This window comes from Pithys albifrons, chromosome 6 (assembly GCF_047495875.1).
Source record: "Pithys albifrons albifrons isolate INPA30051 chromosome 6, PitAlb_v1, whole genome shotgun sequence".
Taxonomy (NCBI): domain Eukaryota; kingdom Metazoa; phylum Chordata; class Aves; order Passeriformes; family Thamnophilidae; genus Pithys; species Pithys albifrons.
The window spans coordinates 61,150,769-61,174,049 of record NC_092463.1 but is presented as its reverse complement, the minus strand read 5'-3'; the positions used below and the strand labels follow the sequence as shown (position 1 = coordinate 61,174,049).

At 48.3% G+C, this 23,281-nt stretch overlaps 1 protein-coding gene and 1 long non-coding RNA gene across 5 annotated transcripts in view; one reads left to right on the top strand and one right to left on the bottom strand.

The window, feature by feature from the left end:
* The window catches only part of NAV2 (neuron navigator 2), a 390,109-nt gene extending 381,426 nt beyond the window's left edge, over positions 1–8,683 (top strand). For all 4 annotated transcript variants that reach the window (XM_071559142.1, XM_071559141.1, XM_071559140.1 and 1 more), the window contains 2 exons: positions 4,094–4,297; positions 5,009–8,683. In XM_071559142.1, coding sequence (XP_071415243.1) covers positions 4,094–4,297; positions 5,009–5,134 — 330 coding nt within the window. In that variant the 3' untranslated portion in view covers positions 5,135–8,683. The remainder of the gene's footprint in view (positions 1–4,093; positions 4,298–5,008) is intronic.
* LOC139673449 (uncharacterized) lies at positions 3,255–19,704 on the bottom strand. The gene is made up of 2 exons (XR_011698118.1): positions 19,670–19,704; positions 3,255–5,244 (listed from the first exon to the last, which is right to left on the bottom strand). It is a non-coding gene; the product is annotated as an uncharacterized lncRNA (long non-coding RNA).
* Between the last annotated feature and the right edge of the window lie 3,577 nt (positions 19,705–23,281).

Sequence of the window (23,281 nt, the reverse complement as noted above, 5' to 3'; positions counted from 1 at the left end):
TGTTTTCAGTGGGGGACTTAGACACACAAATATTTTTCAATGCTCTGTTCCAGAAGCACACCTCAAAATTGCACTGTACATCTGAAAAATGTGCTTGTGGTCATTAACTTCATTACTCGGGATTTTCCTTTGTAAGTCCAATCTTTCAACATAGGAACAGAGCTGTGTATGGACAGAAACGTATTCATGAGTGACAGGATCAGGATTAGTGACATTTTGATTACTTCTCAGTGTACAGGATGGTTTTTTTAGTAGATTCCTTCACAATTTGTTCAGAGGCTGTTGTGAAATCATCACTGATTCCCTGTACTTAGGAACTGATTCATACTCCAGCAGTTTAAATAGTTTTAAGCACAGCCATGTAGTTCTTGGTGTCTGTGTGACCATAAAGCTTGTTGGAATTGGGAGGGGAGGGTTCAGCAGAGGATTGCTATGGACTTGCCATGCAAGTAGGGGGAAAAAAGGGCTCTTTTATTCTTCAGTTCTCTGCTCACAGATTAAGCTCGGCAGCACCTGATTGAATCAAATAGCTGTAAGTTCTGGGCATTGCACTCAGGAAAGCTAAACATGAGATCACAGACATAGAGAAATAAAAAGGTGCATCACAATGGCAGTCCAGAAGATTGGAGAAGGGCTTAAGGTGGATGGAGAATAGGAAATTATGGCAATGCATTGGGAGCTTGTGTTTTGGTTAAGATGGCAATGCCATTTTGAGGGCATAAGCTGTAATTACATCTGATAGCAGTAGGAGAAAGATAGTACTTCTACATGTAAAAAGGCTCTTGATCTTGAGAAAGAGAAAACTGAAAAGGTTCAATAAAAAAGCAGTAGCTGTCATACAGGAATCATTATTCAATGAGAGAGATTAGAAGCTCAAACTATTCAGATTATTCAGTACTATTACTTGATCTACTCTTCTGCTTTAGCCTTGCAGGGGATAAAAAAGTCTAGTGGATGTTTGACAAGTTTGGACTAGAGAAGCTCAAACCATAAGCAAAGCATGGTTTGTTGTTAGTAAGAATAATTAGCAATTATGAAATTTTACTTACTGAAGCAATACATTCCCTACCACACATCTCTGTGTCTGAAGTCTCTTTGAAACATGCAATAACTCCCATGTGTGAGCAGTTGTGTTGTGTGATTCCTTCAAGCCATTCCCTCCATTCCACAGCTGCTCAGGGCTCACTGTTGTAGTGTCTGTCAGGATGCCTTGCCACTAAAATAGGTAAAAAATGTGTGAAAGATTTGAAATACTAGGAGTTTGGTTTGATTTCCTTCTGGGTTAATGTCTTTGCTGTGCAACACCCTTTATTAGGGGTTAAGCCTGCATGGCAAAGAGTGCAGAACTCAAGCAGATGCACCAGCCTTGAAGAAGAAGTAAAAAAAGAAAGGAGGGACAACCCTGCCATAGGAAACAGCTTTTACTAATGGCCTCTCATAAATCTATGAAGTATAAAAATTCTTCAAGTTTTCGTTCAAATTTGGGCAGACTGTGATTGCCATTTGCAGTTTGTCAGTGCCTGGAGATCTCATTTTTGGGGGCACAGTTGTGGTAGAGTCTTTAGACCTGAGGAAAGTGAGAGGTCCCAGAGCACAAACCACACCTGGGAACTCTGCTACAAATAGAACCAGAGAACTGTTTTACATAAAACTTCCAAAAGAGAAGGTGATGGGAGCTGGTAATCTTTTCAACCTAAAACAAGAGAAAGGAGAGCAGGTGACTTGGCTTCCTCTTGAAAGACAGAAAACTGATCTCCACAGCAATGCGTGGGCTCCTTGTGCTGTGTGTTGAAGCTCTCATATCACTCATCAGTAGGTGTGGAAAGCACTGGAAATTCAGTGATGGAAATGGAGAGGGAGAACAACTGGTAAAAACACCTTTCTGCTTGTTTGTTTTGTCCAATGTCTGCATCTCTCCTCAGGTTATTTGGATGGCTTCTGTTCCAAGTGTAAGGATTTCACTTTCTCACTTTGTCCTTTAAATCCTTTATGCACTTCAGTGCTGTTTCCCCAAATTGCACCAACACGTCTCCAGTTAAATAATTTCCCTTTTGTTTAGTTGATGGATAAGAAAGCACTTTAATACTTGAAGGGTAGCCAGAGTGGTGCTAATTAACAAGCTAATACTAGAAATGTGGGTTTCATCTGGGGCTGTTTTCTGTTCCCCACACCCCAAATGCTCCTCTGAGAACACACCTTCTCTCCTGAAATTGGCTGCCAGAAAGGAAAGGTTGGCTGTAATTTCACCCTGACCTCTGTGGAGCTACACTGAGCTGTTTTGATATTTCTGTTCCTCATTTAGATAATTTGAGTCAAATGCAAGCCAGCCAAATGGATCCTTACAGTAATTGCACCCATCGGAACTCAGTTGTTTTGTTCTTCAAAACAGGGATGTGAAAATTTGAAGGTGTTATAAAAGCTGAGCTCTTCCTGCTTGGTGCATTGATGCCAAATGCAGCACCAGCAAAAGGAGGACCCAGAGTCCCCATGGCTTCCTGCCACTCACACTCCAGTGATTTTTCTTGGAAAAATCACTTTTTTCCAAGTGATTTCTTGGAAAAATCACTTGTCAAGCAACCTGGTCCATCCTTGTCCCATGGATTGCTCCTTGGAAAATGTGCCAGTGAGAGGGATGGACAGACCTGGTTGCCATGGAAGGGATTAGGGAGTCGTTCAGTCTCTCATCTGCTGAAGATGTGTGATGATTTCATGCATTAAAATGGTCATTTTTCCCAGATACGTGTCAGAAATGAACTATCATCCACACAGACCTTTGAGGGAGACAAGAGGTGAAAAATATAAAATCCTCCCCACTAACCAAATGACTTGTATTGCTGTAAATTTGAGAAAAAGATTAAAATAGGAAATCTGGTTTACTACATCTGGAAGACATTATGCTGGGAAAATGATATAGTACAGCTGGAGGATGAGGAGTTTGTGTTGCTGTGGAAGAGGCTGTGTTCCAGATTGCCTGGCACCATCTGCTGGCACCTCTGCTGGGGCTGGGACTGCTCCCTCCTGCTTTGCAGTACAGCAGATGCTGGTATTTAGAGCAATTTAATACTTTGTGCATGCAAAATATAAACCCACAAAAAACACCAAGAAGAAATAGTGATGAGCGAAGTGAGACAGTCTTAGATTCATCAGAGAGTGGTGAATTGCTTTGCTAGACCCTGTGCCAGGGGAAGAAGGAAAGGGAGAGTTGTTCTGAATTCCAGGGTCAAAATGTCAGTGACAAACACCAGTTGCCAAAGGATGTTGATGGTGAAATTTATCAAGTAGAAATAAAACATTTTCAAGGCACTTCAAGTTGTATTTATGCTTTTGAAAGCCATGAGACATTAAAATGAATGTATTGACTAATCAAGGCAAACTGAATATAACAAAGGGAATACACTGGGGTTCAGTAACACAGCTCAATACAAAAGAGGGTTTGGAAACAAAGCTTTCTTAATTAGGAACGTGACCATAGACAGATGTTGCTGGTGCTTTTTCTTGATCAAACAGGAAAAAATTCTGACTGGAAACCCTTATGCCTTGACATTCATCATTGCTGCCTGATGCCAGATCTCATGTGTGCTCCTGCACATTCCATGGCTGGTGGTTTCAGTGGCAGTGAACAGAGATAAGGTGGCTGCCATGATCGGGGTGTCTGCACTGATGGCAATCTATATATCACAGAATCTCAGGCTGTTCTGAGTTGAAAGGGACACACAAGGATCATCGAGTCCAACTCTCAAGTCAATGGCCTACACAGGAGATTGAACCGATGACCTAGGCATTATTACTACCAAGTTTTAACCAACTGAGCTAATCTGGTGTTATTTAGGTTGACTTTATTAGGTGAGGTTATTTTCAGGCCTCCCTCCCTTCAGCTGGTGCCAGGCAAGGGCACTACAGTCAAAGAAAAGGGGATCAAACACTTTCAAACCAAATAGCTCTGGATGCCTTCAGGGTAAGGACAGTGCCCCACTGAGCCCTGTTTGTGAGTGTCCTCACTCCAGGAGCCATGGCATGGTCATGTCAGCGAGGCAGGCGCTGAGTGAAAGGGTTGGCTGACGGGAATGTTCTCCGTGGGTTTGTTCTCTTTCAGCTGTATGGCAGGAGAGCACCCTGGGAGGATCCTGCCAAGTGGGTGATGGACACCTATCCCTGGGCAGCCACCCCGCAGCACCATGAGTGGCCTCCCCTGCTGCAGCTGCGGCCTGAGGACGTGGGATTCGATGGCTACTCCGTGTCCCGGGAGGGCTCCACCAGCAAACAGATGCCCGTGAGTGATGCTGAAGGAGATCCTCTGGTAAGCCCTCACTGCTGAAATGGCAGAACTGTTCTGTTTCCCTCCTTCCTGAGGATTAGAAACAGGACAAAAACAGTGCTTCCAGTGTTTTCTGGAGGGAGAGGGTGAAAACAAGGCTGTTGGTTTTGCTCAGGGCAAGGTGCCCCAGCCATGCCCAGCACAAGGAGCACCTAAAATATTCCCGAAGTTCCAACCTGGGCTCTTAGAACCACCACGTTCCCTCCAACACGAGGCTTCTTCCCCATGTAGAATTCTTGGCAGAATCACATAAAACAGCCATTCACACACATCATACTCCCAGCCCATTGAAACAAGTATTAGTCCTGCACTCCTTGAAATTCCTGGCACTGCTGAGGGCATTCCAGCTGCCTTCAGAGACCCACTGAGCTTTAGGGGGCAAAAAGCCCAGCTGAAGAGTGATTAATAGTTTTAGAGTGAGAAGATGATGCTGCTGAGGAAGCCATCAGGTCAGCTTGGGCCATGTGATTGCCTTCTCCTCTTCACCTTTGCTGGAAAAGCATATGTTTCATCAGTAACTTGGCTGCTGCTATGATTTAGTATCTTTTGTGAGTCTCTGTATTGATTACCCAGCTTATTTCTTCCTGTCTTTTCTTACCCACTGGCAAATCAAATACCACTGTAGTTTTCCTGTGGACTTGATATTATTTCTACCTCAGAATACAAATAATGTGACCCCCTGTGTCTTTGCAGATGAACATGCTAATGAGACTGCAAGAAGCAGCCAACTACTCCAGTCCCCAGAGCTATGACAGTGACTCCAACAGCAACAGCCATCATGATGACATCCTGGACTCATCCCTGGAGTCAACGTTGTGATCATCCTCAGACAGAAGGAGTTTTTTCCATTAATGCTCTCCCACTTGGCAAGAACCTTGATCAGACTCGTGAAAAGAGCATGTTCCTGGGCTGGGATCTCAGTATTAGAGCTGCAAGAACAACAAGACACTTGGAGTCAATCTTGAACCTGGGTGCAGGCAACCCAAGCGACCTTTGTATTGTTTTTCTTTTGACAATGATGAGAACTGCACTATTCCTTTGTTTCCTTCTGTTTATTTACTGTAAGCTCTCATACCTAAGATCCTCAAGATGTTCAAAATAATCAGCATTACTAGAAGTCAAAGGGACTGGGGAGGGGACAGCTTCACAGCTCTGAAGCAAACAGCATTGTGCCATGTACTGTCTGGAAGGAGAGGGGAGAGGAAATATTTGCCTACGCTACTTCTGACCAAACACATTTACCTGAGGGCTGGACTTTTACCAATCAGCTTTGTAGATTAAACTCAGCTTCATATAGTTCTGGTGCTATAACAATACTGCTTGCCTTGGTAATAATACTCAATAAAGGCAAAGCTGCAAAACAGGGAAGTTTGAATAAATATTAAAAAAAAGAGAAAAGAAAAAAAGAAGAAAAAGAGCTGCTCTCCTTGCCAGTCTGAGACCTTGGCTTTCTTTCATTGTGTGTTTATAAAGATTATATATATAAATAGGAATATATAAAAATATATATACAGTCTGAACAAATCAGGTTTTTTTCAAACACTGTGTAACAATCAAGTGAAAGATCAGGTAGCCCTTTGCTAGTCAGGGCCCAATTCTCTTCCCACTTCCATCCACAGAACCATCTGTGCTGAATTCTGGGGCATTTACACGCCACTCAGTGACCCTGAGCAGAGGAGCTTTCCCTCCTCCTCACAAGTCAGTGTCCCATGAAGTCCCACAGCTCCAGGGGCCCCTCAGCAGTGCACAGGCATTGTGAGCCCTGCACACAGAGGGGATCTACACCCCTGCAAAGGGGGCAATCCAACTGTCAGGTTTTAATTCTTGCCATGAAATGTTACATCTGTTTTCTAAAAACTTCGGGTTTTGTTCAGAGGTTTCGTTCCATTCAGCACAACCATAAGGGACTAATGAAAGTTCAGCTCTGTGACAGTTCCAGTGCTACTCTGGCAACAATATTTATTCCATGACTTTTCTTTTTGTTTGCAAATTCACAAATACTAGTGTTTTAGCAGTATTCAGATCTGGAAAAAAAGGAGGGGGGGAAGGTGCTGGTTGCTGCATCTTTCCAGCTGAGCTGTGAGTTGTGGCAGAGCCCTGAGCCTGGGATTGTTTCTCCCCCTCTCTGAATGCACACACCTCCAACCATCAGTGTTAAGGCTTGTACTTTTCTTGGGGAACAAAACACCTCCCAAAGAATTGCACTTTCCTTGTGAGGGCAGCAGTGCTTTCCACCCCCCAGCAGGGCAGCTGGACCTCAGCAAACAGGTCCCTCCTTCTCCGGCCATCTCTTGGTGCTGACTTTTAAAGCGATGCCTTATTTTGTACTAATTGTGTTTGATTCAAGTAGTGCTGTGTGTTAGGGGATTTTATTTAAAGAAACAGGGCTAAAGTCATCTCTTGGAATATCATAAGTTGCTGTGAATATTGTTTGTATGAGATAGTAGGATTTGTTTAAATGTGACAAAAAACAAAAAGGGAGGGAAATGAGATAACTTTTCAGGTTCATATCAATCCACAGCTAGTAAATCACTGAAGAGCTGTTTTATCCATGCAGGAGGGACAAAAAAAAAAGCTTTTCAACTCTACTAAATGCCATCATTAATAAATTACAGGAATATGCTGTTTTTTCAATGTACAGAAAGAAAATCTTACTACAAACACTTTTTTAAGAGCTTGTGGGTTTAAAGGATTAGAACAGACAAGTTCTGTGGCCCAGCTTGAGAGGATGGTTTTATTATACCTCATGACTTTCTGTAACATAATTGTACTTTGTCTTACTAAGCTGGTCTTGAATCTGCTACTGTTACAACTTCTAAGTGCTGATGACTTTTTTTTTAAAGAAAAATATTGTAAAAGGAAAAGTTAACTATTTTAATGATGGGGGGAAGAGCTTGGTGTTGTTACTGTTTTAACCTTATGAACTCTATTTCATTATTTCACTCAATGGAATAGCAGAGGTTACTCAGCCAATTTCCCTAATCCAGTCCTTGGTACTGTAAAGAAATGGGATAAATCTGTATGGAATCAAATCCATAGCATGCTGATGGTGAGTTTGAAAGAAGTTCATTTTTCCAGTAGTCTTGACAATTCTGCTTCCCAGCACTGACTTCACCTGCTACTACTGTGAATTTTGGTACCTAATCCCCCAACTGAATCCATGCAGACAGAGCATGTGCCTGTAAAAAAATCCGGTTGCAGGGCTAGGGCTTTAAATGGACTTGATATCCTAGAAAATGTCTTGGTTAACCTTAAACTGAGTGCTCTAAGACATGTTGAAAATAGTGTTTTATTTGTGGGGAGTGGGGGACTTTTTTTATTTTTTTTTTTAATCTCATTTTGAATCCTGTGCTTAAGCCCAGGAAGGAATTTCAATGACCTGTTATTTTTATTGACACTAGCTTGGCTTAAAGTGAGAGAGGCAATTTAGCATAGTTTAGTCATCCTGAGCATCACAATATTCTGTGTCTTTTCTGCAACTTCGGGAAGCAGGGTCACCTGTTGTGCACACATCTTGGTTTTTATCCAGACTTCTCATAGATTTAGTCATTCTTTAAGTGGCTTTCTTCTCATGTAAGGCTTTTTCAAAACTCTTTCTTTATTTTGTTTGGTTTTTTCTTTTTGCCTTCTTTTTCCTTACAAAGTTGGCTTGTTTAAAAAAAAAACAAACCAACAAGAAATGCAAGATTCTATGCAACATTCGTGTTGAGTTATAAATTGAGAGAATAAAGCATTTTCTTTCCTTCAGAACTGCCAAGAATGATCCAGGCCATAAATGAGATGTGGTTTATTTGGGGCAGGGGCGGGAGGGGGTTGGTTAAAGCCTTTTTGTACATTTTGGAAGAAGCAAACTGATATTTCATTGTTGATGCTTAACTTCGATATTATGTGTATGAAATCTTGTCTAAATGTGGCAATTTTCTTTCAAGAAAAAAATACACACAAAAAAAAATCTTTGTTGATATTAAATGGAAGGTTGCTGTTTTGATCTAGTCGTTTCCAGTGGAACAGTTTATGAAATATGTTCTATAAGGTGTACATTTTTTCATTGTAACATAGAAATGTAAATATTTGATTAAAAGTGCTGCATTTTGATGAATTTTTTCTAGCCATTTTTAAAGAGAAAAACTAGCAATTGAGTATTTTGTGTACATTTATGATGTTTTCCATTTGCCCCTCTCCCTATTTAATTTTCAGTTCTCATTTAGGATTGGAATTTGTGAATGGTCTGTTTGAGATCATGGCTCCCCTTTCTCACTGTCCCCATTTCTCCCCCTTCCCCACCCTGTGTCATGGAGAATAAAGCTGATGATTGTACCAGTCTTAAATTATTCATGATTCAATAAAATTGATGCTTATTTATTCAGATTTGTGGCTTCCCAAGAACTTTTTATCATAATTTTCTAATTTTTCATTTTAAAATTGTGGATTTCACTCCTTGGTTTTGTGAGAAGGTGCCAACACCCTTATCCACATTCAGGAGATTAGCAGAGGGATGGCCCCAATATGATTCTCTCCCACAGCTGACGTTTTATTTTCTTTCCTTCTTTATTTTCTTTCCTTCCCCTGTCCAAAAGCCATTCTGCCACGCTGGGAGAGGTCAGAGTTGCTGCAGGCACAGAGGTTGAACCAGCTGGTTTCTGAAGGGATAAAATCATTGAGAGTGCTATTCTTGGGTTTGTATCATGGCAATTTGACCTGATAAAAAATGAGTGCATTGCTGATGCTGTTAATGTGAGCAGCTGCATTGTGCCTGGAGAGGACCCCGACCCACAGTCCTAGTGCAGCTTCCCTGGGACAGGGACAGTGCCAGGAGTTAAGCAAGTCCCTGCAAAGGGGTTCCAGGTAATCTGAGCGTTCTTGTGAAGCACAGGCTGTCCTCACCTGTTCACTGTTCCCTTCCCCTCTCCCCTCAGGATTCCTTTGCTGCAGGCCCTCCCTCATTGGCCTCTTCGAGCTGCCTGAGGATGACACGACCCCTAACAAGGAGCACTTCACTGACAGAGAGGATACCCCAGGCTATCAGACTGCATTCTCCCAGCTGACCTTTGCTGGGAAGAAAGAACACGATCCTGTGGGGCAAATGGTGAACAATCCCAGGATCCAGCTGGCCCAGTCTCTGCACAAACTGTTCACAGCGTGCCCAGGCAGAGTAGGTGGCTTGGGCTCTGCATCCCTGGGCTGCATTCAGCAGAGAAGAAATGCCTCTGTGAGAATGGTCTCTTGCTAAGGTTTGATAATCAGCAAAATGAAGTGTGTTGTAGCCAGAAGGCAAGATCTTGCTGTGTCTTATTCTTCATTGGAACTTGGCTTTTGTAAGGTTTTTCCTGGTAACCTCAAAAGGCCTTATTTTTCACAGCACTTAGTTTAGCAATAAGCTCAAATATATGCTATTTAAAAGATGAAGAATTATCCACTTGATGGCCTATAACTAATTGTTGTCTCCTGTTCAGTTGCATGTACTTAAGAGATTCAGGCACTTCATATAAAATTAGACATTTTGAGTGCACAGTTAACTCTCTTACCCCATCGTGTCTGTTTTGACCAATATTTTGGTAAGTAAAGATTGTCTGAGAGATGAGCTGTTTCACCCTCCATAACTGCTGCTCTCAAGGTGTCTGAGCTTGTGCCCTGTGCATGAAGAGCCATGGCAGTGGCTGAGTGTCCCTGAGCCCTCTGCTGTGTCTGTGCTGCAGGTTCTGTGCATGCTGAGTGTCCCTGAGCCCTCTGCTGTGCCTGTGCTGCAGGTTCTGGGCATGCTGAGTGCCCCTGAGCCCTCTGCTGTGCCTGTGCTGCAGGTTCTGTGCATGCTGAGTGTCCCTGAGCCCTCTGCTGTGCCTGTGCTGCAGGTTCTGTGCATGCTGAGTGTCCCTGAGCCCTCTGCTGTGCCTGTGCTGCAGGTTCTGGGCATGCTGAGTGTCCCTGAGCCCTCTGCTGTGCCTGTGCTGCAGGTTCTGTGCATGCTGAGTGTCCCTGAGCCCTCTGCTGTGTCTGTGCTGCAGGTTCTGGGCATGCTGAGTGTCCCTGAGCCCTCTGCTGTGTCTGTGCTGCAGGTTCTGTGCATGCTGAGTGTCCCTGAGCCCTCTGCTGTGTCTGCTGCAGGTTCTGTGCATGCTGAGTGCCCCTGAGCCCTCTGCTGTGTCTGTGCTGCAGGTTCTGTGCATGCTGAGTGTCCCTGAGCCCTCTGCTGTGTCTGTGCTGCAGGTTCTGTGCATGTTGAGTGCCCCTGAGCCCTCTGCTGTGTCTGTGCTGCAGGTTCTGTGCATGCTGAGTGCCCCTGAGCCCTCTGCTGTGTCTGTGCTGCAGGTTCTGTGCATGCTGAGTGTCCCTGAGCCCTCTGCTGTGTCTGCTGCAGGTTCTGGGCATGCTGAGTCCGGCGCTCCGTCGCCACTGCGCGGGCGCCGAGTCTGTGCCTCTGTCTTTCCTGCACGAGAGCGACATCCCATGGTCGTACATGGTGCTGTTTTCCCGCACCTGCTGCAGCCGGTGCTGCGGGAGCGCGCGGAATGTTTCCCGCTGGTGCGGCTGCTGCAGAGGCGTTCCTGGAGCGGCGCCGGCACCATCGCCCGCAGCGCCGCCGACAAGATCGTGAATGCCGGGGCCGCATCCACGGACACATACTCTGCATGCAGCTTGGTGGGTGCTTTCCCGTCCTGGGGTGAGATGAATCCTGGGCTTCTGTGCCTTTGTCAGCTGAGATGGAAAATTCCAGCACTTGATTTTTGCAAGTGGATAAGTTTCCCAGAATTTTCTTGCCTTGTTTGCTTCCTGTGGAACATGTGGACCAGCAGAACTCTCAGGGCTTCTGTTCAGAGCAGTCCTGAGGAGAGTGAGTGAATGAGAAGGAGCCACAATGTGTCTTCCTTGTCCTGCACTGCAGGATCAGAATCCTGGTTTAGGTTAGGGATGCTTTTGCGTTGGTGCGTGTCTTAGATGGTAAGGACCCACTTTCTGCTGGCCACTTAGGAAGAACAGTTGTCTAGAGCTTGATGTTTGCTTTCCTTGCAGCCTGGATTGTTGTGGGGATTCCAGAAGCTGATTGCCTCGAAAGCCAACGATCCCCAAGGCTTCGGCCTGCTAAACAGCATCATCGAGCATATGCCCCCGGGAGTATGAGCTCAAGTTGCATTCAAAACTGACTTCTGTGGGCTTTGGTTATGCAGTGTGCAGTCATGCCAAATGTTAATGCTTCACAACCAAAAATGTCACATTTATCAGTTAAAGAGATGTGAACAACTTTATAAGTGTTTTCTGTAAAGTGACAGCACCAATCAAATCCTACTGTGAACTGTTCTTTTAAATTTCCCGTGAATTGGTTGACCAGTACAGGAAACAGGTCTTCATTCTACTATTTCAAAGACTTCCAAGTTCCAAAACAACAAAATTTATCAAAAGTAAGTTTCTTGCTCTGAAAAGCTCCACTGTGACACAAGCAGTTCAGAGTGTGCAGTTGCACAGATTGGGCATCCTGTGGGTACATGGGTGGGACTCTGGTGGCTCCAGGGACTTGCTCCAAATGGTCTGCAGTGAAGGGGGCATAAAGGGCAGTTGCCACAACATGTGACACTCTATTGAAAACTGAGGGAATGGAACTAAACTAAAGGACGAGACTTGTGTAGTTCTCTTCCTTTCCTGGTGTGTGTGATGTTGTTAACTATCTGAAAGTGTCTCCATTTAATCTCCAGCCCTTGCCCTGTCACACAGCACAGCCATTCTGACCACTGTTACCTGCAGTTTGTGTTAATGCTGGGAAACATTCCATGCTTTTGTGTCATTTTGGCCTTCGTGGGAATAAAGTTACCGAGGAAGGTTTTACGTTCCGCTGTCAAAGCTGTGACAAATTGTTGAAATTCATCCCCAGGAAGATGGCCATGCTGATGAAATTCATGATGTTATCTCTACACAGATTACACAATGTCTCTTACTTAATCCTATAAAATCTGTTTGATGCCTCCTGGTAGAAGGGCAAGAATTACAGGGTTCTTCCAATGGTGTTCCACAAACCAAATGGAAGTGGTACTTCCAGCATTCCATGTTTCAGTGTTGTGGTGCCTGAGAAGAGCAGCAGTTTTTAGGTAAACTTCAAAGCAGCAAGTTAATGTCCTTCACTAAAAGGGAACATTTATGAAGGCTGCCCTTTCTGTCTCCTTGTTAGAATGCATACCCTTCTCTGCCCTATATGTGGCTCTCCCCTATAGCCTTCTCTCCCCCATAGTCTTGTCTCTCCTATATCCCTTCTCTCTCTCATAGCCTTCTCTCTCCTACACCCTTCTCTCCCCTATACCATTCTCTGCCCTATATATCGCTCTCTTCCATAGCCTTCTCTCCCCTGTAGCTTTGTCTCCCCTCTGGCCTTCTCTACCCAGTTCTGCACACGCTGTGCCTCACCTAAAAAAAAAATCCACTGCGCAGGTTCGAAGGGCACATCCCCACCTGGGGAGAGCCCTTCCCAAATCTTCGGTCGCGAAGTTTGGCCATACATACCACTCTCTCTGTCCCACAGCCTTCTCTCTTTTATAGCCTTCTCTTCCTTACAGCGTTCTCTCCCCTATACCCTTCTCTCCCCCATACCATTCTCTTCGCTATTATACATCGCTTTCCCCTACACCCTTCTCTCCCCATCCCGTGTCCCCTGTCCCCCTCTCTGTGTCCCCGCAGCCACGGGTTGGGGGCGCCGGTTTAATAAAGCCCCGAGGGCCGGACCCGGCGCCCCCCCGGAGCCCCCCACGAGGTCGATCCCACTCGGCGGGTCCCCCCTTGCAGTTGCCAAGCACCGCCCGACACCGCCGGGGCCCCGGCCCGTTCCGACATCACAGGGGGGGCTCCGCGGGAGGGAGCGGGCCGGGGGTACAGCCTGCGTGTTTGGGCTCCCAAATGGACTGCTGGGTCTGTCTGGGATCCCAAACCCAGGGGCCGTTTGGGCTGCGTCGGGGTTTGGGGGAAGGCGGGTGGGCACAGGATGAGGGTCCCCTCCAGAGGAGGGGGCCCAGGAGGCTGGGAAGGAGGGAGGGCGGGTCCCCTTCGGAGGGGGGGAGTGGGGTCCTGGGGAGGGTTGGGGGCGGATGCGGTGGAGGGGGAACTTCCCCCTTCATCCCCGCCTGTCCCCGAGGTCCTCCTCCGAACGGAACCTGCCCTGGCCCCCTCCCCGGGACGCCCTCCTCCGAACGGGGGCCCAGGGGCGGGAGGGGATGTGGGTAAGGGGCAAGAAAGTAGGGGGCGTCACGTCACTCTGCAGCATGAAAAATGTCTAGCAATTAAACGCAGTGTCGACTCTCCTCCCCATTGCCCCCCGCCATTAACCTCTGCTTACCTCCCCTTTTCACCCCTTACCTTCACCCCTCTTTCCTCCCCCCAACCCCCCCTTTCCCCCACCTTTTTCCCACCATTCCCCTCCTCTTCCCCCCCATACCCCCCCCTCCCCCCACCGAGTAAAGTTTCGAATCTTACTCCCCTCCGATTCCTCGCCCTTCCCCCCCCCATAAACTCCCCCTTTCCCCACCCCAAACCCCCCTCCCCTTTCCCCTCCCCGAATAAAGTTTGGAACCTTACACCCTCCCTCCCCCTCCCCCCCATCCCCCTCCCTTTCCCCCCCCATACCCCCCCTTTCCTCCCCAAATTTAGTTTGGAACCTCCCCCTCCCCCCCCTTCCCAATTTAGTTTGGAACCCTCTCCGCCCCCCCCCTTCCCCCCCCTTCCCCCCTCCCACTTCCCCTCCCCCCTTCCCCCCCCACTTTCCCTCCCCCCTTCCCCCCCTTCCCCCCCCTTCCCCCCCCACTTTCCCTCCCCCCTTCCCCCCTCTTCCCCCCCCCTTCCCCCCCTCTTCCCCCCCCTTCCCCCCCTCTTCCCCCCCCCTTCCCCCCCCCTCTTCCCCCCCCCTTCCCCCCCCCTCTTCCCCCCCCTTCCCCCCCTCTTCCCCCCCCCTTCCCCCCCCTTCCCCCCCCTTCCCCCCCTCTTCCCCCCCCCTTCCCCCCCCCTCTTCCCCCCCCCTTCCCCCCCTCTTCCCCCCCCCCCTTCCCCCCCCTTCCCCCCCTCTTCCCCCCCCCTTCCCCCCCTCTTCCCCCCCCCTCTTCCCCCCCCTTCCCCCCCCCTTCCCCCCCCATATTTGGAACCTTTACCCCCCCCTTCCCCCCCCCCTTCCCCCCCCATATTTAGTTTGGAACCTTTACCCCCCCCTTCCCCCCCTCCCCCGGGCCGTGCCCCACTCCCACCACCGTGGGCTCCCCCTGGGCTGTGTCCCCCCTGCCCCGTGAGCTCTCCCAGGATTGCTGCATTCCCATTCTAAGGGGCTGCCTCGCTCTTCGGGGTAAGTGTATATTTGGAAAGAATGAACCCTGAACAGTCAAAAGCTGGGACAGCCCCCAGTACACAGGATGGTACCCCAGGAATGCCACCCAGGCCTGTCAGTCACATCCCGCACAAGGCCTCCCTGTCAGGGGGTTTATTCTGAGGCACAGGTGGCTTTGCCAGGAGGAATAGGAAGATCTGAGTGCCCAAGGGGGGCCTGGCACTGGCTGTTCAGCAGCACCACAGGGGTGGCTGGAGGCAGGGGAGAATTCACCCTGTGTTCCTGAGCACTATTGAGACACTGTCCGTAAACATTCAATACTCATTTTAGGTTTAAAAACCCCATACATTAACTGACACCAATAATCCCACACCAACTGACACCAATAATCCCACACCAACTGACACCAATAATCCCACACCAACTGACACCAATAATCCCACACCAACTGACACCAATATGCATGCTCCCAAATAGCCCCAATATCTGCAGGCTTCAAAGCAAGGATAAACGAGTTCTTTTCCTTGCTTTCTATGCAATTATATATAAGTAAGATAACAACGCCTGAGGACATTTTCTTCCTTAAATCTCTAGGTCACTGTTATGCTACTAACTAGATTTCAAAGCACAAAGAGGTGAAAGTGATAAATGAAACCCAGTGCCCCCTGTTTACATATTCAGCTTTCCATTCCAGAAATCCCTGTATTGATCCCCATGCTCTCCTGTTTCTGTTCTCTTCTATTCTGTCTCACTCTGATCTCATTCCAACACCCTCAGTCTAACCTGTTCTGCCCTTTGTACTGGAGACTTCTGTCCTCTCACCTGACACCAGCATGGGATACATTTTTACCAAATAGACAATGACAAACCAAACTGCATTTAGTTCTTTCTGCAATAAATAGGATAATCTGGGGAGCTGAGGCTGTGAAATGAGGTGACACAATTCATGAGTAGCTTTCAGTTTGCTGAACAAGAAATCAAAGGCAAGTTGTGGCTCCAAACTCCTGAGTTTGCAGAATTTATGGTCAGGAAATGGCTGTGTTCTCTAAGAAAATTTATCTTGCCAGTCCTTCTATTTTTGTGAGGCAAAACTATAGTTAGTGAGGGACAAAAAACCAGAGCACCTGTTTGGGTGCTCTCAGTGCTGCTCATTCTGTGTAGTCTGACTGCTCCGGCTAAGGGGAACGACTAACACAAAAACCATGTAAAAATCAATTGGTTATTGAAAATTTGTTCAATTTTTAGAGCTTCCTCCATGCATAAGTCTGACAACCATTGCATTAGATATCCTGAGTAACCCCAGCATGGCCACACTTAGCAATCAGATTGTCCCCACCTTTAGGCAGTTACTGCCATCCCAACCACTGCAGTTCTGGGGAATAAGGAACAGGAGAACAGGAACAGTTTCACCAGGCACTGCAATAGCCTGAGCTCACAAGAACAAACAGCTGGGGTTTAAGGAAGGGTTTCAGTGTGACAGAACAGGCTGTGAGTCACAGAGTGCTGTGGCCCCTCCACAGGGAGGGCTGTGACACTTCCCAACTTGAGCAGCTCATCTAACCCAGGATGCTGCTCCTGGTAGCTCAAACTGGGTTCTGATTAGGCCCCAAATTTTCCAAACATTGCAGGATGAGGACACATCAGCTCAGGGATAAACAAAGGTCTCTTGGAAGACAAAATATGTTGCATTACTACAGGGCAAATCAAATAATCTTTCTAACTTCCTGGTTTATGTTTTCCTTGCTTGAGTTTCTGCTCTTTGACTTTTGCCAGTCTTGGCACATGTAACTTCCACCATTTTCCCCCTCTGCCTTTTCCAGGCTGCCTCTGGTGCAGCTCACCTGACAGCAGTTAGTTTTATCCTGCTCTTTAACTTCAGACAGTGTCCCGTTCCACTGCCCCTCATTCCCAATCCTACAGGAAGGTGAATCCCACCTGTGACCAAGCAGGGGTTTCCTGCCCTGCCCTGGAGCAGCATCCCCTGTGCCTGCAGTGCAAGTGCCAGCTGGTGTTTTCTAACCCTTGGTGTTCCCAAAGCTCCCAGATCACTTGCAGGGCAGTTTTTGGGAGCTGGAAGCCTGTCCTGGTGATCTCTGCTCATGCACATGGTTAGTACAAAATCAGTCCTGAATTCTGAGCCCAGTGAGTGTGAACAGGAGCAACCAAGTGACCACAGTTCGTGCTCACCGAGATGTCACAAACACTAAATTGGAGAATGTTAATGCACAAATGTATCCTCTGCTACACAACAATAACTTCAGTTACATTCACAAGGCAAATAGAATGATCCTGAGTCTCAGTTTTGAGGTTGTGACCAAGATACATTTTCAGTAATTTTAAACAATTATTTCACCTCTTTGCTTGAGTGGGAATCCAGTAAGGGAGAAAGCACACACAGGTTATTGTAACTCCTTTCCTGCTAAAGCTGAGGCTGACTGAGGTGCCCTGAGAGAAAGCACAGACAGTGCTTTGCTGCCCCTGCCCTGCTGGGGTTGCACTTGGCATTCACCAGGGAAAGATGTCTTTAGGAAAACTGATCTAATTATTTTTATGCTTCACAGTTCCCACTGAAATTAGTTTGATCAGAAATACGACTGTTGAGCATCACTGAGGAGAAAAAGAAACACTCAGCAAACCTGATAACCCTGTAGAAATTGTTGTGGTTGCTGACCTGAGCCCTGGGGTGAAAGTTAAAATGGTAACAGCAGGAATAGCAACACTAATATTCTTCAGTAATATTAGAAAATGCCTCTTCCAGTTTTGGGGAAAGTGTCCATAGTGATTCTCCAAGTTACACCCTCAACACTCACTTGGTTTCTACAGACAGTTCCTTAAACATCACAAGGCATCCTCATCAGCTCCATCCCCTGCCTGCTGGGCTCTGTTCCCCCTCTTTCTTTCCCAAGTGATAGACAGGAACTTTGCAATTGGCCTTCACTGAGCTCCACTCACAGTATCTCTCATTTCTTTGCCAGGAAGGAGAAAGATTAAAGCAAAAACCAAAGTGTGTTCTGATCTGTGCAAGGCCAGAAAGTGGCCAAAGAACTCCAACAATTCAGCAATTCCTGCACTGGTTCTGGTGCTCAGGGAATGTTGTACCCCCAAAGGACACAAGCACTGCCCTTTCCCTGCTGTTGCCACTGCCCCAGAGCTGTGCCCAGACCAGGCCATGGGGCAGGGAGTTCTCTGGGCAGGAACAGCCCCTCAGGCACAGGAGGGCTCTGCAGCCTCATGTCCCACAGTGAGGAGTGAAGGGGATGATGCAGCAGCCTGGCATTGGTTTAGAGACAGGTAACTGTGCCCACCCAAACCGCTGCAGACACAGCACCGCTTGGCTTGGCTCCAAACCTGGCACCAGAGTGCCCAGGAGATGGAGGGGAACCTGCCCATTCCCTATTGCCCTGCACTCCTCCCCTCTTCACAAAAAATATTAATTATTCACTAATTCTAACCAGTGCTTTGGTGTTTCTTTTTCACAAGCCAAAGCATAACCTGCTCTGCTAAAATACAAGACCCAAAGTCATCTCACTTCATTACTCAGCCAAAGACAAACATTTCTAATTGCACCTTTCAAAGGGAGTTTCCTTCCTTAAGTTATTTCTTCAGATTTCCCACAAATGCCCTCATCATAATAAACAATTCTAATTAGCTCACTAGCAAAGGATTTGGCCTCTTCCTAATAAATCCAAATACTGTCAGGAGAACAAGTTCACAGTCCTTTTTCTTTTCTATCCCTTGCTTCAAGACTTGCCACTTCACTTTTCTATACTCAATTTTGTATTCCAGCTTCCCTGGGTCCCCCTTTGTGCAGCTCTGTGTGTGCCCACCAATCCCTTGGGATCTGGGCAGTCTGAACACAAAGTTTGCTCTGAGGAGTGACTCTCAGATTATCTGTGCCCTTTGGGAATTCTCTCCCCCACAGGCAGACTGTTGGTGCAATGTGTGTTCCTGCCCCTTTCTGACATGTCCACACAGAGCTGTGAGGGGGTTCAGTCACTAAACCACACTCAGGGCAAGAGACACTTCAATGCACTGCAATAATTCTGTGCAGAGCACAAGAACAAATGACTGTGCCAACTCCTCCCAGTCTCTGCAAGACCCAGGAGCACTGTCAGCTCTGCCCAACTCCTCCCAGTCCCTGCAGGCCCCAGGAGCACTGCCAGCTCGGCCCCATTGCCACAGGAAGGCTGTCCGACCCCACAGAGGGGTTGGCATCTCTGCAGGGGGCACTGCCTGAGGGCCCCAGGCTGCAAGGGAGCTGCCAACAGCAGGGTCCCTGCTCTGCCTCTCTCAGTGTCTCTGGTGGCCTTAAATCAGGGACACAGTGGCAAAAGCCCCCTGAGGTTGGCAAACACATGGGGGTGATGTGGGGCTGTTATTGTTGTCAGAGTGAGCTCACCAGCACCCACAAAGCACACCCTGGTTTCTCTCCAGAAGCCAAGCAGTTCTTCCTCATGGACAAAACAAACCAAAAACCAAATTGAAACATTCCACAATCTTTATCCCTCTCATAAGTCCCTTGATTTCTCACTTCTCCCCACAGTTTCTCCCTCTCATTTTCCAGCTCATACAGCCTGGATCCAAACCCTCTCCAGCAAACATGGCCAAACAAGTGACAGCTCTTTCAGAGCAAGCACTACCTGCCAGGTCTGTCCAGAGCCTGCTCTGCATTCCTGCCCCATCCTGCAGGCAGTGCCATCACTCCTGCCAGGTCTCTCCAGAGCCTTCAGGACAGAACTGTCAGCTTCTTTTTTCTGTTAAATATCAGGAGCTGTTTTAGTTCACTACATTTCCCATGCAGGTGGAAGTTGTTTTCTCAGCCACAAAAGGCAAACCCACAGATTTCCCTGAATTTCACAGTAAAATCTGTTTAAAATTCCTCAGCACCAAATATCACAAAGTGTACAACATGGGCAGGTAAGTTAGAGTGTGAGACTTGTTGAAGAGCTGCTCTGACCTTCCAGAGAAACTGCAAGCACATGGGCAATACCTTCCCCCTAACTTTGTTGGGCTTCCCCAAATGCTACACAAACACATCTTTAAAGACAAAAACCAGCAGCAGCACCTACCCCAGTGCCAGGAGCTGCTCCTTCCTCTGTTCTTCCTCCTTCCTGCTGCTGTTCCTCCTTCCTGGTGCTGTTTCTCCTTCCTCTGCAAACCTCAGGCTGTGCCACTGCTCCAGCTGGGGAAATGCCAAAGTGAAGGCAGCTGGGTCCTGGGGCTATCAGAGCTCACTTTCAGCTGCCCTGGGCAACCAGAGGGAAAAGCTGAGAGGAAAGAGAAATCCACTGCTATCAGAGCATGCAACAATAACCAAGGCCTTCCTTGTGCCTGGCTGTTTTACTGCAGTGAAATGTTTATAGCAAAAATAAATCCTTCAGTACAACCATCCACAACATATTTCAGAGCACGGTTGGCTTTATTTAAGCTTGCATAGTCCCAATTCTAACAAAAAAGGGGTTCATAGCAGGTACCCTGTGTGGAAACACATCTGCTGCAAATATTCCAACACTTGTAGGAGTGAAGGTTCAGACCAAGCAAAAGCACATCCTCACAGCATCATAATAGCAACAATAACAAGCAGTTCTCTGTGGATTACCTGTGCCAGTTCACATTTCCAAAGCTGTAAATGAGGTTTTTTTAATACAAAAGAGCTCAGTGGCTCCTCTGTGTGCTCGGTAGGAAGATTCCACTGGAACTTCCCACCAATTGCTGCAGGTGGATGGATGTGCAAAGATCTGCACCAGAGCTGCACACGTGGGGTGAAAGGGGAAATAACCAAATGTGCCTCAGGGACACGGAGTTTGCCTTGGGACCGTGAAGACTCTGACATTCCTGAGAGCAAAAATAATTTTTAAAAAGTAAGTTTTTAGTCACTCAAACTGCAGTTCCAGAGCTGTTTCTAGTCACTCAAGCTGCAGTTCCTGATTTTACTCGCCAGATGGCGCTGGTTTTAGTCACTCAAGCTGCAGTTCCTGGGTTTACTGGCCAGACGGCGCTGTTTTGGGGTGCTGTGTCTTCATTACTTTCGCCAGGCGGAGGTATTTGGAGCACTGTGCCTGTAATTCCAGGCTTAATTTGCCCTTGAGAATGTCTGGCGGCGCTGTGCCTGCAGTTCCTGTGGGATTTGGCAGGGATTTGCCCTCGGCACTCTCAGCCTGCAGTGCTGTGTGGCATCTTGGAGGGCGAGCCATCGGTCCTTGCACATCCTGCAGCACCACAGGGGCACCCTGAGTCCATCTGCTGCCGAATTCCATGCAGTCCTCCAGCCTGCAGGTGTCTGGAGAACTGATTTCCCTGGATCCCAGCCCCATTTGTACACTGCCCAGGAACTCAGCTGTGTGCCTGTGTCCCAGTGTCTGGCAGGTGGCAGTGGTGATGTGCGTTGGAAAATTCCTACTCCACAGCTTTTGGTCCTCTGCTGAGCCATGTCCTTGTATTCCCGGGCTCTCCTTGGGCTGTGCCTTTCCACAGCTGGCATTTTTTGCCATCTGGGTTAGTTTCTAATTGACTCCCTTCCCTTTTCCCTGCAGAGGCAGAGTTGAGAAGGAAATGTCAGAGCACACCTGCAGCTGGATCCAAACCTGCACCTGGACAGAGTGTTCTTGAACCACTTCAGAGCTGCCTAAAGAGGCGGGATAAGTGCCCTGGCTGCCTGGCCCTTGTGGCAGTGCCCCCCTGCCCTGGCTGCCTGGCCCTTGTGTCAGTGCCAGGCACAGCCAGTGCCCCCCTGCCCTGGCTGGCTGGCCCTTGTGTCAGTGCCAGGCACAGCCAGTGCCCCCCTGCCCTGGCTGCCTGGCCCTTGTGTCAGTGCCAGGCACAGCCAGTGCCCCCCCTGCCCTGGCTGCCTGGCCCTTGTGTCAGTACCAGGCACAGGCAGTGCCTCCCTCCATCTTCAATTCTGGGCTGAAAAGTGGCAATTTCCCAGACTCGCACGTGCCAAGGAACGCTTGAGCTTTGCGCCCAGATAAAAGGTGGCAGCCCTGGGCTCTCAGGCACCAATGATGCGGACCCATTAACACTATAAAAGCAGCAATCCCTTTGTGTCTGGCACTTTTTCGGTAATAGGAGTAATTACGGTAATGAGTAATTATGGTAATAGGGGCAATTACAGCAATAGTGAAATTACAGTAAGGAGATTAATTATGTAATAGAGTAATTATGGTAATTACAGTAGTAGGGGTATTTACCGTAATGTTGGTCATTACGGTAATAAGTAATTATGGTTAAAGTTATAATCTGGTAATATGGTAATTACGGTAATACCGGCAATTACAGTAATGGGGCAATTTCTGCAATTTTTGAGTGCTCCTACCCAAAATTTGAGTATCACTTTCCCTAATTTTTGAATGCGCCTTTCCCCAATTTTTGCCCCCAAATTTTGACTGCTCCTCTCCCCAATTTTTCGGTGCCTTTTTCCCCAATTTTCGAGTGCCCCTCCCCTCAAAAATTGGAGTACCCCTCCCCAAAATTTGAGTGCAGGCTGCCCTCTGGTGGACACGGCCGGTACTGCAGCCCCCGCACTTCACATGGGGCTTTTGGAGCCCCCAGCTCGGTCACCCCCGAGGCCACCACACCACCCCTCAAGGTGAGAACATCGCCTGCCTCTTCCCCTTCCCCGTGGTGCTCCTGCCTGGCAAGGTCCTTGGAAAGGAGGAGAGCTGGAGGAGGCAGCGCAGGAAAAGACACACTGGTCACACCAGGTGAGGTTTATGTTCCAGCTTTCTTCTCTGGCAGACAGGCCCTGCTGTTCCCCTGGGCTGGCACAGAGCCCATGCCAGATGTGGATGGTGTCCCCACCCTGCCTGCCCCAGGGTCCCCTCCCAGGGACGCAGTGGGAGGTGCTGGTGGCCCTTGGGCACCTTAAGGGCAGTGCAGAGCTGGAGCTGGAGCTGAAGCACCATGGATGGAGAAGGTCAGTGGTGCCATGTGGCGAGGCCATGGCCCAGGGAGCAGAGGGGAGTGACAGCCACTCCTCCTCCTCCTCCCCACAATACAAAAATGCCAGTGTGACTTTATTTGGCTTTTCAGTTTTGGGTTATGTTCATTTTACAGTTTATAAAAAGCTTATCCCAAAGCGTGTGCTCTGTTACACTTCCGTGCCGTTGTGCAAATTGCTGTGGACTTTGACCTCCAAGTTCACCTCCTTCCCCTTCCTGCCCTTGCCCTGGCACACGCTGCCGCTTTCCTGCCGTGGATGAACGTTCCTCACGGTGCAGCACTGGCTTCCCGTGGCCCATGGGATGCCCCTGGGCAGCTCCACCTTGGTGTTCAGGGGGTGCTCCTTGGGGGCAGCCCTGGCCGCCTGGCGCTTCCTGCGGAGCCTCCAGTACCTTCTGGCGAGGAGGCAAAGCCCGGCCAGCACCAGCAGCAGCAGCGTGAGGGCGACGCAGGCGCTGCCCAGTGAGGCGCCCGTCTGGGACAGGGAGGCTGCAACGGTGGCTTCCTCTCTCTCCAGGAGCAGCAACTTCATGTTGGTGCTGTTCTTGACCTGGTCGCCCTTGTTGTCGTAGACCAAGGAGTCGTCCAGTGCTGGCCTCGCGGTGCCCTCGGCCACGTCTTTGTGCCCCTGCGGGCAGCCACAAGCGAGGGAGTGCTGCACACGCGGCCCCGCCGCGCTCTCGGGGCCAATCATGTAGATTACTTGGAGGTATCACTGGTGTCCAGCTTCCACCTTGCCA